The 13,517-nt window shown below is 35.6% G+C and overlaps 1 protein-coding gene across 1 annotated transcript in view; it reads left to right on the top strand.

Annotated features, from left to right (window-relative positions):
• The window catches only part of LOC146004117 (uncharacterized), a 127,309-nt gene extending 120,123 nt beyond the window's left edge, over nt 1-7,186 (top strand). Inside the window, exon 10 of the mRNA XM_083142781.1 lies at nt 6,840-7,186. Within this exon, the coding sequence (XP_082998907.1) occupies nt 6,840-6,946 (107 nt within the window). The 3' untranslated portion in view covers nt 6,947-7,186. The remainder of the gene's footprint in view (nt 1-6,839) is intronic.
• The last annotated feature ends 6,331 nt before the right edge of the window (nt 7,187-13,517 follow it).

The raw sequence follows: 13,517 nt of genomic DNA, 5'->3' as shown, positions 1-13,517 counted from the left end.
TATGTACAGTAGCTTGTGTGTGTGACTAAAACTTGTTTGTAAGATTGCTTCAAAAGTCCATGGGAAAAAAGGAAATGCAACAATTAAATTCTTGCATCCACTTGGTCCATCAACTTCCTACTACTGGCCACAAAATATTCTGTATCCAGTGGACATTAACAACACAAATGGAAGGACATATGTACTTAGTGATAAGTCAAATACTTTAGTGTGTTCGAAATGGTCAAAATATTCTTCTAAAATGTGAAGGGCACAATTGATAGTACATGAAACTTTGGCAATGCATAGAGTACAATAGTGTAATTATTATTAGTACTATCTTCATGGGCGTAACTTGGGAACTATCTTTGGGTTGAAAGAATAACAAAGTTTTCCATACCATAAAAATAGTGTCCAAGATTATTTGATAAATACATTTGAAAAATCACAATTATTACTCTCTATTTGTTTGTTCCTCAAGTGCCAGAAGGTTCACAATATATATTTAACTGGTAAATTTTAATTAATCTATAAATTTTGGAAAGGGTCAAATGCTCCCCTTTCCCCCGCCAGGTTACGCCTATGCTTATCTTCACACACAGTGAACAGAAATTTTGAATATTATACCTTAAAACATATTGAACTTCAGGCTTTGTGCTAAATACATAAGCATTTTTAATAGGATTAACTTTTAATGTCATTTGAAGCAAATGATTTTTTTATCACTCTGTCTCTGAACCGCCCATCCCAATTTTTTCATCAGGTATTAGTACACATTTTGAGCTACCTACATATAAAATTGGGGGGAAATTGAAGGGGGGGCATTGCACGAAATTCGCTCTTGAAGTTAGTCATTTTTTCTTCTAAAAAAATACATGAAACTATAGATAAAAATACATGGTTATTAATACAATCATCTGAAACCTTATTTAAATAAAAGTTTGCACTATTTTGAACAAAGGAAAAGAAACTTGAAGTTTCTACGGCAAACCTGAGGGAAGATACCATCATTTATAACCTAAAGCGTGTCATTCAAAGTGGAGCCGCAAGTGGCGTACACGGAGATTTTAAAAAGCGCGTAACTTATGAACCCCTTGACCAATCTAAAAATAAATGTCATTTTTGTAATCAGCATTAAAAATTCTATAAGTATACCGAATTTCATCAAAATCGGGGATGGTGGGTGACATTTTCACAAAATTCTGGATGATTTGACATGGAATGACCCTTAGTAGGAAATGTTATATTTTATGGAAAGACCATGAAAAATCTTTATTATAACTATGGCTTGGAAGTCGATGACCTAAAAATTCACAAAAAATGACCAATAGAATGGCCTAAAAATTAAGAAAAATCACCTAAATGCCAAAAAAGGCTAGAAAATTTTAAAAACAAGATTGAAATAAAAACCATGTTTTCTGGTTCTAACTGAAGGGAAACGGATTATTATTAGCTTTTGCATTGTCGTCAAGGCCCAGAGAAATCATGATTTTTCATCAACTTCGTAACCCTAACTCAATAGCAGGATTGTTTCAATGTTATGGTTTAGTTATGTGTTACTTATTATGGAATTTCCATATAAATATTTATGTTATGTTCTCCTCAACACATCACATGGCAGACGTTGTTAATGAGGGTCAAATGGGACTGTAACCCTTTCCTTGGAAATTCTTCATTAGAATTTAATAAAGCAAAAGTGTAACATCCTCCAGTTGTCTCATTGTCACCATTTTAAACCATAGGAGCATCCCCCCCCCCCCCCAGCTAACATTTTCCACTTCAAGCGCTGTTTGTAAGTATTGATAAACTAAATTAATTTGAGATAATTAGTATGCCACCAGAATAACCAAAGAAAATAATCATTTGTATCGAAATGTAGGGTGTAAAATGAGAACTCCAAGTCAAAACTTGATGTTTTCATATTCTAGCACTAAATCAACAAATAAATGATTTCACAGTTTTCTAAAGTTTGATAATGAGAGTTCATGTGAGAGGTGGCACGATATAAACTTTGTGACTGAAATTTATTGATGAAGTTGGTAAGAGAATTCCTATATATTTCAGTATTAATAGAACTAAGCCGATACCACTTTGAACAGATGCCAATACGCTCTCTGATAACCACTTGTAAAATTCAGTTTTAAAATAACAAAGGACTATAATTACCCAGTCATACTAACTCATCACATCACATTCCTTTAATGACATTAAATGACTCCCAAATTATTCCCATGTAGCATTATAACACTTTATAATGTCTTGCAATATTTGGTAATTTTTTCAAGTGAAATTCTCTAGACATACAGGATGCGAAGAAAGAATCTTTTTTAAATATTGCAAGACTTTTTAATGTGTTGCAGTTACACTGAAAAAAAGTAGATTGTGTCTTCTTCAGTTTCGTGTAAATACTATTCATTATTCTTGTTTGGGCTAACCTGGAGAGGGAGAAAAGCGATGTAAAAATACATGCAATTTCAGTTATTAAAATAACGCCTCTTTATGCTATGCTCTCCATCATTCTCTGTCATTTGCAATAAAAATACATCTTGCTGCGGTATCAACCTTTACCAACAGTCACATAAGAGACTTACACGAAGGGAAGAGTACAAGAAGAAATTGTTGAATCCACAACCCCCCATTCTCGCTTGAATGTAGATAAAACGAAACAAATTCCATAGCAATCTTCCCCAAGAACTCCGCAGTCATCTAGAAACAGTGCAGCATGGTAGTAATGCTGGTTTTAAAAATGTCCATCTTTTTTAACTCACGAGTTTGGGAGCAGGAATTGGAAATGAATGATTTATTTTATTTTCACACAGCCTTTACGAGCTAATTACATGCTTTCGAGAAGTTTGGTTGTGGCTTTCATTTTGCCCATGCCTTTAATCTTGTCAATCATCTGCTTCCCAGGAGGGTGAGGGGGGGGGGGGATTGGTCCAGCATTTCTTAGAAAAACTGCATGTGAAATTTCTTCCAATCTGCCACAAGGAAGGATGAACAAACTTTTGAAAATGACAAATGTTGCTCTTGGCCTTGGTTCTAGCGATTCTAAAACAATGATATCGGTGGGAAAATTTCGACCGATACTTACCGATACCACTGGTATTGGCTGATACTGATACATCAGTATCGGCTCAGCCCTAGCATTAATGTTTTAAAATCTGAATACATAAATAAAAATTAGGGCTGAGCCGATACCGATACCGGTGGTATCGGCATTGGTGAGTATCGGTTGATTTTCTTTTACCAATACCAAAGATTTTCAGTGGCTAGAAGAGCAGGCGAAGGCAACAGCTCGTCTCAATATTTGTACTTTTTAGAAGTTCTTTCACCCTTCCTTGTGACCGATTGGGAGACCAGCACGGGAAGTTCCATAGAATTTCCTAGAAACACTGGATAAAACCCCACCCTCCTGGGAAGCATATAAAAGGTAAAGTGCTCCCCTGTGCTTAGCACCACGCCATGAAGGCGTATAGGGGGTGTGGAGGTAACGCCCCACACTTTCTTGATCCAGTCGTGAGTGGGGATGATGTGATCAGCATCATGCCCCTGACCGCCTTTACCCCCCAGGGTTTCCCCCAGGTACCCATGTCATTCTATGCTGGGCAGGCGCCGGGGCCGCTTGCAATGTTAGAAAAGTTACCAGATTTTAACGGCTGGGGATCGAACCCGGGACCTTTAGCATGGTAGTCAGATGCGTTACCGACGACTGAGTCACCATGGCCATGCTCCTGGGAAGCATATGGCAAGATCAAAGGCATGGGTAAGTGAAGGGGATCAGTTATTTATACTTATCCTCTTCACTTCTCTCTTTCGTGTGACTGTTGGTATCGGCCAATGATGGCTATTTATTTCTGCCGAAAGCCGGCCCCCTTGGTGGAGTGGTTAGCACATCGTGCTACGACGCCAGGGTTCGAATCCTGACCTGGGCATGGATGTTTGGGAGTGTCCATTCATCAATTTCATCACATCATCACTCATCCCCATCTTTGCAAATTAGCCAAAAGGGACACAAAAAGCGAAGTAAAATCATGCAAATCAATCAATCAATAATTTCCGCGGAGATTAGATTGTAAATGTACGGCTTTGAATGATAAGCTAATTGGGACTGGACCTACATTTTAAAGTGGGACCCGTACCACTATGTGCCCTTACTGAGTATCGAACCCGGGATTTATTGATTACAAGGCGACGGTGACACCATTGGAGAGGCCCCTCTAAAGTTTTATGTACACCACTACTTACAATAATGTACATAAAGTATTTATCAGGAACTTTACTTTTCTTCAAATGGACGTACCATCTTTCTTTTTGTTTTTCAATAAATTTTCAATTTTTTTACTTCTTTGACATAAATTTCCTTGCCATGGCTGTTGTTTTTACACACATTTTAGCAGTCTTAATTACTGATTTTATAGTGTCTTTTTACTATTTATGTAATAACAATATTTTTTAGTCAAGGTAGAAAGAACAAAATAAGTATTAACATTGTCTTTCCTCCGTTTCTTAGTCTGTGGTTACATACAACAATACTCCATACGCATTGGAGAAATAAAGTACTAATTAATTAATTTTCATATTATTACAAATAGTTATATTAATGTATTAAATAGAAACAATTTTATTATTATATTTCTGAGACACTGGGCTCGGACTGCCTCCCCAAATTATATATTTCTAAATACGTGCCTAGTGATGTGATGAGTTAGTGTGACTCAGTAACTAGCCTTTGTTATTTTGTACTGGAATTATACAAGTATCGGCATTGGTATCGGTATCGGCAAATGGTGGTATCGGCTCAGCTGTAATAAAAATAGTTGTCATCTGGTGTATTAGGATGCAGCGGTAATAATAAAGGTAAAATATCCTCTGTGTATTGCATAGTACCAAGTTGGTTCATAATGGGCATGGAGGTAGACCCATACATGTTCTTTACCACTGTTGCCTTGTAATCAAGGGGTCCCGAGTTCAATATCAGGTGGAGGCACAATGCACAGTGGCTTGGATCCCAATGTAAACTGTTGGTCCAGTTCTGTTTAGCTTTCTGTGCATAAAGTGGACTTAAAACAACAATTCAAACAAAGCATGTGCATTCTTGATTTCATCCATACTGGAAGTGTTGTGATCAGCATCACACTCTTGAGTGTGTCTGCTCCTATCCCCCAGGGTTAGTGGTTGGTTGAGCTTCATAATCTCCCTATGAGGGACATTGTGAAAAAATTCCAACCTGAGTTCACCCACTCCCAGTATCAAACCCAGGTCTCTTTCGCAGTCAGATGCCCTACCAACCGGATCACCATGGTTGTGCAATAATTTTTAATATTACAGTAAAACCTCTTTAATGCGGACCCCAGTAAGCCGCTTAATCCGGACAGGCAAAAGGCCCAAAAAAAAAAAGCAGAATGCAAGGTTTGGTTTTAAATGTGGCTAGAAGCACTGCATTGTCGTATTGCTTTACATTTTACTGTACTGTATAGTGTTTAGGCCTATGCCCTTTAAATACACCATAATAAACGGAGTTTTAATGCACTTTCTACTGTTCTTTTACGTTATTTCAGTTAATCCGGACTTTCGTTAATACGGTCAACTTATCCCTTCCATTAGTCCAGATTGAGGTTTTACTGTATTGTTACTGTTGTACTATTACACTACTTCAGTACATCATGAATTTTATATCAGTAACCAGACACCCTTTGCAAAAAGTTCCTGTGAATGTTGGTTCAGTGATACATAGTTTCATAACATAGTAGTACACTATAATTGTATCAGGAAATCTGTTTGAAGAGATGGTGGAAAGTCTTGCTTGACAGAATTTTAAGCATGAATTCTGTAGAATCAATACAAAGTAGTATATTCTCATAAACTCCAATGTAGCAGTTCTTCCCATACAGCACACAAATGTCCAGAAGGCATGTAATGGGTATCTTCTGGATATCCATGTCTATGTTCTTGATATCTATGAATATACAGTAAACATCCATTGGATATCCATGTATCCATCCAGGAAGGATATGTTTTGGACATTTTATGCATGAATTTTAGAGATGTTTCGGACATGAGTGTGACTTGGTTCACATGAACGGGACATTTTTATTTCATTGTGAATAAGGACCTAAGCTGACATTATCCTGATTTTTTTCACACAAACTTTAGGTACGAAATGAACATTCCTGGACTAGATGTATGCATATCCTCATGTACACATGATGTTCATAACATGTACTCCTCTCTCTTAGTCTCTCCCTCTCTTGCACACATAAACGTCTACACATCCGAAAAATGTCTTATATCCATACGCATATCCATGATAAGCAGAATATGCACCGAATTTGAGCTCATTCTTCACTACCAAGGGCAAGCACCACACCTCAATGCAAACTGGCATGGCGAGAAAGATACAAAGAAGACTCACACCTTGTGTACATGCTTAACTCACTGGATCAGACAATGGGCCTGTGAATGACACTGGGTTGGGTGATGTTTGTGAGTTACAGTGTAAGAGTGCATTACAACATTTGAGTCCTAACATAATAAGCTGAATGAGTACACTATGAATGAATGTTTCCACAGATATCAAAACATTTATGTCGATATTTGAATAACACATGGATAAGATCTGATCTGGATATTTTCTGGAGATATGTGCTGTAAGAGTGTAATAAATATGGTACAATACATGATGAAAAGTGCTTTCTAATTGTGGGAGCTTATACACATTGAATTACTGTGATTTTGAGATGGTTTCAAGCTTGTATTCAATTAGGCTGCCGTTCAAGAATGGGTTAATGTTTAGTATGCTCGTCCCTATTTACAGAAACCTAAGTGCAGGAGTTTGCATTGAAATAATTTTTGTTTTGCAGATTGTGCAAATAGCTTGGAAGAATTTATCGATATGGACCCGAAGAAGGGCTTGGGAGAAGTATTGAATCTGACAGAGCTGGTGAAACGGTTTTTCCAGCAGGGCTGAGAACTCTTTGTACAAGCAAGTGACCCGGTTGGCACAGCAACAGTTACGGATTGGGCTAAGTGGTTGCTTTTGTCTTGCTGCATTAAGCCATATTACTTAGTTTTTCCTGATATTCTTCCCCCAAAAGCTGGTTCGTTGATTTCCAGAGTTTTGTTTACACCATAGCCCCGTGGCAGCACCAGCATTGTGCCAGTTCCCGTTTATTGTTATTCATATTGATGTTGCCTGATAAAAAAATAAGAGAAGAAATTGCTGCCTATTTTGACAAGCTGTAAGTGCTAAATGAACATTTTACATGGAATGTAAAAACAAACGTTAAAAAAAAGTCTGTTTCCATTGTTTTGTCAGATGGACATGATTGCGACACGTACAAGTTACAATTATTGCACAATTGTGTGCATGGAGGAAGCAAGCTTTTGAAGAAAACACATGCATTTTGCTGGTCATTTTTTTGCACAAATATTTTTTAAGTAATAATGAAGAATGATCTAGCTTTCTCCTTATTCTGTGTCATGAAAAGCATGACTGTAACTGTCCTATTCGTCGCTTAATGCACTTCAAGGAATCCAGCTACTCTTACCAAGGAAGTGCCGTGTTACATCTATAACATTCAAACACAACATTGATTGAAGAAATATGTATATTATTAAGCTCATGTAAATTGTGTGTTGCATCAATTGTACACTATACAGCTTTGATATTTGTTCTCAAAATTGCATGGGCAAGTTTGTTTATTTTTCTAATATTTATGAAGTAATTATCACGTCTATCTTATTCTCCATTATTCTATTATGAAAATCTGTGTGTGTGTGTGTGTTATATATACCACTATCAATGCATTAAAAAGCACTACTGCATTATTTGGTAATGCAGTGGTGTATAGGGCATTATGGTGACTAAAGCACATTTGTGTGATGTTTTTCTTAAAAAATAGAGCTTTCTACTTCAGATACAGGGGTGTAGTCATAATCCATAAAGAGGCATGCAAAATATTTATTCAGCTATAGCTTTAATTTAACCAGTCTATTGACATTGTTTGTGTATGATTATTTTAAACAATGATTTGTTCCTTTGTAGAATTAATAGTTGGAACAGTTGTCATATTTTTTTACAGGATTAGGTATTTTTAAGAAATTTTATAAACTTGGAAATTTGTCACATTTGACGTTACACATTAGGACATTTATGCAAATTTAACTGCAAAATGTACTTAAGAGATTTTTGGTGGAAAACTTCAATCAAAGTATCTCAGTGGTTACAAGAACCAATCATTAGTTTATTAATACAATGAAATAGATTGGGGTGTGAGTAAGGCATGTGGAGAGTTTGCACACTGAACAGTTGTACCTGATTTTACTTTTTCCTCTATTATAAACTTGACCTTTCTGGTCTAAGGGTCGTTTTTTCAATGTAACTAGAAGTTTGTAAAAAGTTCCGGTTTTTTCATTACACATCAAGCAGCTTAACTGGAAGTCGCAAAGCAGCATGGCTATATCGTGGAGCTATCAAAGTTCTACACTCGGTGACTTTGTAGGTAGATTAAAGAAGAAATGATGCACTAAAAAGTTACGTGTGCATAATAGAATAGTTGTCTTGTTTGGCAGAGTCCAATCCAAACAATGTCATATAAACAAGAAAAATCTAGTGGTGTGGTTGCCGTAATTCGCTTGGCAAGGTCATGTTATATTTTGTGCTACCCAATGCTCAACTTACAAAAATCGTACAGTATTTTAAAATCATTTCAGCTTGTCATGTCTTCATAATGTATGCAAATATTTTTAGAAGGTAGCCTGCAAAGCATGCTCACTTTGTTTTGTTCTCTCGCATGACAAATATGAACGGAGAAGGTACAAAGCTTGCAGTCAAAAGACATGTAAAATTTCTACATATCAGTACTATTTGCAACAGATGGCAGATCGGGTACACACATGAACTCAATATCACTTCCTTTCTTTCTCCGTCTGCCTTGTCCAAAAGGCATCCTTCGAGGTTTTGACTCAACTTTTTCCATGCTTCTTCTATAAGAAAGTATATGCTCTGTAGCAACAATTTTGCGTAGGGTGATCTTTATTAGAAAAAATCCAGATTTGAGGTACTTGCTTTCCTTAACTTCATTTCATCATAATAATACATAGTACAATTAAGTAGTGATTGTTCTAATCATTTCCAATGCCAAAAAAAAAACAAAAAAACTTGCTTTCAAGAGCAGCATGCATAGATGCTTGTAGTTCTTGATTTATTTGGTTTGAAATTAAGACGTAGTGCACAGATCAGTTTCTTAATATTTCTTCAGCATTGCCAGCTCGCTATATTGAAATTCCATGTAGTAATTAGCTAACTGCAGATTACTTTCACATTGAAAAACTGGCCATAAATAAAGATCTTTATTTTCCCAGATTTTATGTTTTCCACAGGTCCCTGAAAAACGTTTATTACAGGTTCACTGAATTTAGTACACTAAGAAATATTAAATTTTGATTATCTCCATTGCTACTAATGTTATTAAATGCCAGCAGGAAAGTTGTACTTCTTTGTTTTTTAAAGGTGGAAAATAGCTATGAATGTGGGGAATGTTGACAGAGGAACGAACCATTGTTTGAAAAGATGTTCTTAAACTTGACTCCATAAGTTTATCCTAATCATTTTGTGCCTGTAATTTATGAACAGTCATAAGCCTGAATCGTCTTGTAAACAATGGTTTTGTGTTCTTTTCTTAGGTGATTATTTGAAATTTTAACTGATTTTAAATCGTAAGTAATGATGTTTGTACATGCTGCTGGCTATATGGAAACGTGTGGCTATTTTCAGATGTTTGTGGGAATTGTTGCTTAATTTCGAAATAAGTGGGAGTGATTATCTCTTTTGTGGGGGTCCATTAATGGAACCACAGATTTTTTTCAGTATTCTCCTTGTAGCCAACAAAAACGTGAGAACAAAAGAAGTAGCATGTATATTCATCCATATATACCACCTGACTACACCCCTGCATGGTTTCATTCTTTTGTTTTGGCCAATAGTAACTAAATACTTCAACAAACGTCAGCAGATAAAAGTGTATTTCACAACGGTGCATTTATTGTATTCGCACAGTAGATATGCCCTTTTTGCATTCATTATGACTACATCTCTCTTCTGTCTTACCTTGTCAAGTTCAGGTTATGTTTGGAAGAGAATGTGTTTAAATGAAATTACCCTTATTCAAACTTCACCACTTCTGGATGTGCACACATCATCTATTGTCTTTACCCATGCACAAAAATAATGGCTACCAAGGAAGTTATTTTTAATTCTTGGCAGTGTGTTAAAAATGCATTAATAATGTTGTTGCTGGTTATAAATTTTTAAAGACTTTATGAATTTTATTAAGAGTGTAGTGTAAGATCTATCACATGCTGTTCGTTGTGTGTTTCTGTGCTGTAAACAATTTCTTTGAGAACAGTTTTGTTGTTCCACAGTATCATATACTGCAAATGAGATGGGAAGAAGTAATATTTTTAGTTATTTGTTATGATGACATTATAATATTAACAATAGTATTAAATAGAAATGACAGATACAGCCAATTGATGCACATGTACTATATGGTACAAATCCTACAGCTACTTGTTTTGTATATGAATGGTATACTTGCAATGATTAAATATTTTACCCCACTTCAGATGTCTTCTCAAAGCAATTAATGCATTGAAATACAATTATACTGAGAAATGATAACAGTGAGGCTTTTTTATGACTAGTATTATAATGTAGTGTTAAATATTTTTGAAAAACACATTTGAAAAGTGTCAAAACATTGTATCTTTTGAATTAGTATGAATAGTTTCACTGTAGCTGATAATGTGCAAACATTTATATAGAAAACGTACTAAACTCTCAATGATTTAGTAATACAATTTTGTCAATTAGTAGTGAATTAGGCATTTGTTGAACATAAATGATCCCCCACCTCTCATTTGCAGTGTGAATTTTCTTTGTTGCGATATTTATTTTCACAAGACCTCTCTTGCTTCTTTACGTAAATAAATCTCTCAGAATGTGAAAGTTCAAAAAGAATGTTTTTGCATTGTTGAGAAAGACTTGTATAATTTTTCATGGCTCCTACTTTTATCAGCAAAGTGAAATAGTGATTAGGTAGTTGATTAGAATAAAGAAGTGATATTTAGGAAGTTGTATGGTGGTTAGTATGCTTGACAAGAGAAAGATATTAATATTTCTTGATCTTATAAGAAAAAATACACATATTTACTTCCAAGTATTAAATTTCTTCACATACTACATGTTCTAAGTGCCATTCTCAGAGTCGTTTTTATATACTTGTAAAAAATAATATGATATTGTTTTATATTACCTGTTGTAATGTGATGTTTACTACTGCCTTTTAAAGCCAAAACTACTTAACTCTAGATGTGTATCTCCTGTTGGTAATTATACATATATACACGATTTCAGCTTAATCTAGTAGAATATAGTCTATTGTAGGAGAGGTTGTTTCTTTGTTATTGCTTCTCCACAGACTACATGTGGGAATGTTTTGACTGGAAGTGTATGCAGTTGTAGTTCTTGCTCATCAGATGAGGTCATTTCAGGTGGTACCATCTCGAAGCACAGTAATGAGTTTGTATCGTGAAAATCTCCAGTGAAGGTGGATGTTAGAAACATTCAAATAGGCTTAGCTGCTTGCTAAAGTATAAAATAGAAATTTGCTAAGATCAAACTCAAGTATCAAAAGCTGGATGAGAATCGCGAAACTCTAGGCATAAGTTCGAATTACACTGTGATTACAATCAGAATGTAAATGAAGTTAGTTGTGAGTTTCAACAAAATTTCAAAAATTTTTTTTTTTATTTGGAATGGAAAATAATAATATATTCATATATTTCCATTCTTCATCAATGCTGCTGAGACGTAAGTCCACATTTTCTTATGAGTCACTTTCTAGACATTATTATTGTTATTATTATTCAGTTATATTTAATTCAGTTTATGATAATAATAGATTTAGTTGATAGGATATTAAAGTGAACAGCATGTAGAAAAGCATGTGCAGAATATCTACTGAGGGTGAAATCATTGGTACCATGAATTACAAGCATAAGCATGACAAGCTAAGAATCTTTGTTGTAAAGCTATCCTTTCTCAAATTTTTCAATTTTGATTTAAATTGAAGAAAAGCGATACCAGCAGTAGTTGCATGATGGTGTTGAGTTTCGCAAGTCTGTTTATATGATCCAAAGTGCTTTCATCTGATGAGTACAAGAGGTACAATTTTAGACGAAGTGAAAAAGGAAGCAGACGTTGTGTTGGAGGAGATAATACATAGAAATATTATGTAATGCAGTTAAACTTCAACAATAGCATGCAATTCCCATTGTTAAGATGTGAACTGAAACCACAACCAGTTACAACTTTCAAAGCTTGTTGTTCATATACTATTGTAGTTACTTCAAGGGCAGTTCAGCATGCACTTATGCCACTTCAATGGCAGAGCAAGCTTATGGCTCACCTCCTGATGGTTCTGTGTGCAAGTCCCAGTCAGGGTAGTGGATGTTTTTTCTTTCACTGTATCATTCATCTGAAATACAATAAAATTCTTTACCGGACTAGATACCAACAGCTTATTAGGAAGAATCTGCCTGTCGTGTAAATTCTGTGCAATGATGATCCTCATATAGAATCAGCAGCATCAGCCAAAATTTGTCGATGTCGTTGCAATCCAGCTCTCACCCATGGATGTTGAAGCACTTCATGGGGAGAAAGCCTTTCATTGGTAGTGTTTTTTAAAAGCTTTGAAATAAGATCCTTTGCACCTTCAGATAAGTAAGACAGATAGCTCACATGCACTTTGCACATTTTCCAGTATGTTTCTTGATATGCCTTACTTTGAAAGGTTGGACTTCTCACTACTCATAGCATGACACCCAGGCTCCCGACATCTACCTTTTCATCATATTGGTTACGGAGCACCACTTCTGGTGGGAGGTAATCAAGGGTGCCACAGAATGTCTGTCTACTTGAAGGAACATGCTCAGACAAGCCAAAATCCGCTAGCTTGATTTCCCCTAAACCTATGAGCACGTTTTCTGGCTTAATGTCACGATGTATAACTTTCTCGATGTGACGGTAGTTTAGAGCATCAGCAAATTGAGCTATGTAGACAAATGTTCATCAAGAAGCTTGTTTTTGCTCATGTTAATGAGTTCACATAAGTCGCCCTGGGGAGCACATTCCAAAATTATAGAAACTGTGCTGTCATCTTCAAAGTAGCCGTGCATCTTCAAAAAGTTGGGATGCTTCAGAAGGGTTTGTATTTCAATCTCCCTCCTCAGCTGATGCTCCATATTCGCAGCCTTTGTGTATTAATTAAAGTTTTAAATTACTGTCAAGTTACACCTCTAAGAAGCAATCAAACATTTCTTCACATTTACAAAATGCACTTACTTGAACTACTTGCGTGTAGATATATTACTTGTAGTTGCAATACCACTTGTGGTAATGTTCAATTGAAGTTTGACTGTATTGCTTGTGAATGTACAATTTTTTCTCCATCTTTCTCTTAAACAAGTCGTTTCCC

This window comes from Lepisma saccharinum, chromosome 21 (assembly GCF_977018435.1).
Source record: "Lepisma saccharinum chromosome 21, izLepSacc3.1, whole genome shotgun sequence".
NCBI lineage: Eukaryota > Metazoa > Arthropoda > Insecta > Zygentoma > Lepismatidae > Lepisma > Lepisma saccharinum.
The sequence above is the reverse complement of the archived record's forward strand: the minus strand, read 5'-3'. Positions and strand labels throughout refer to the sequence as shown.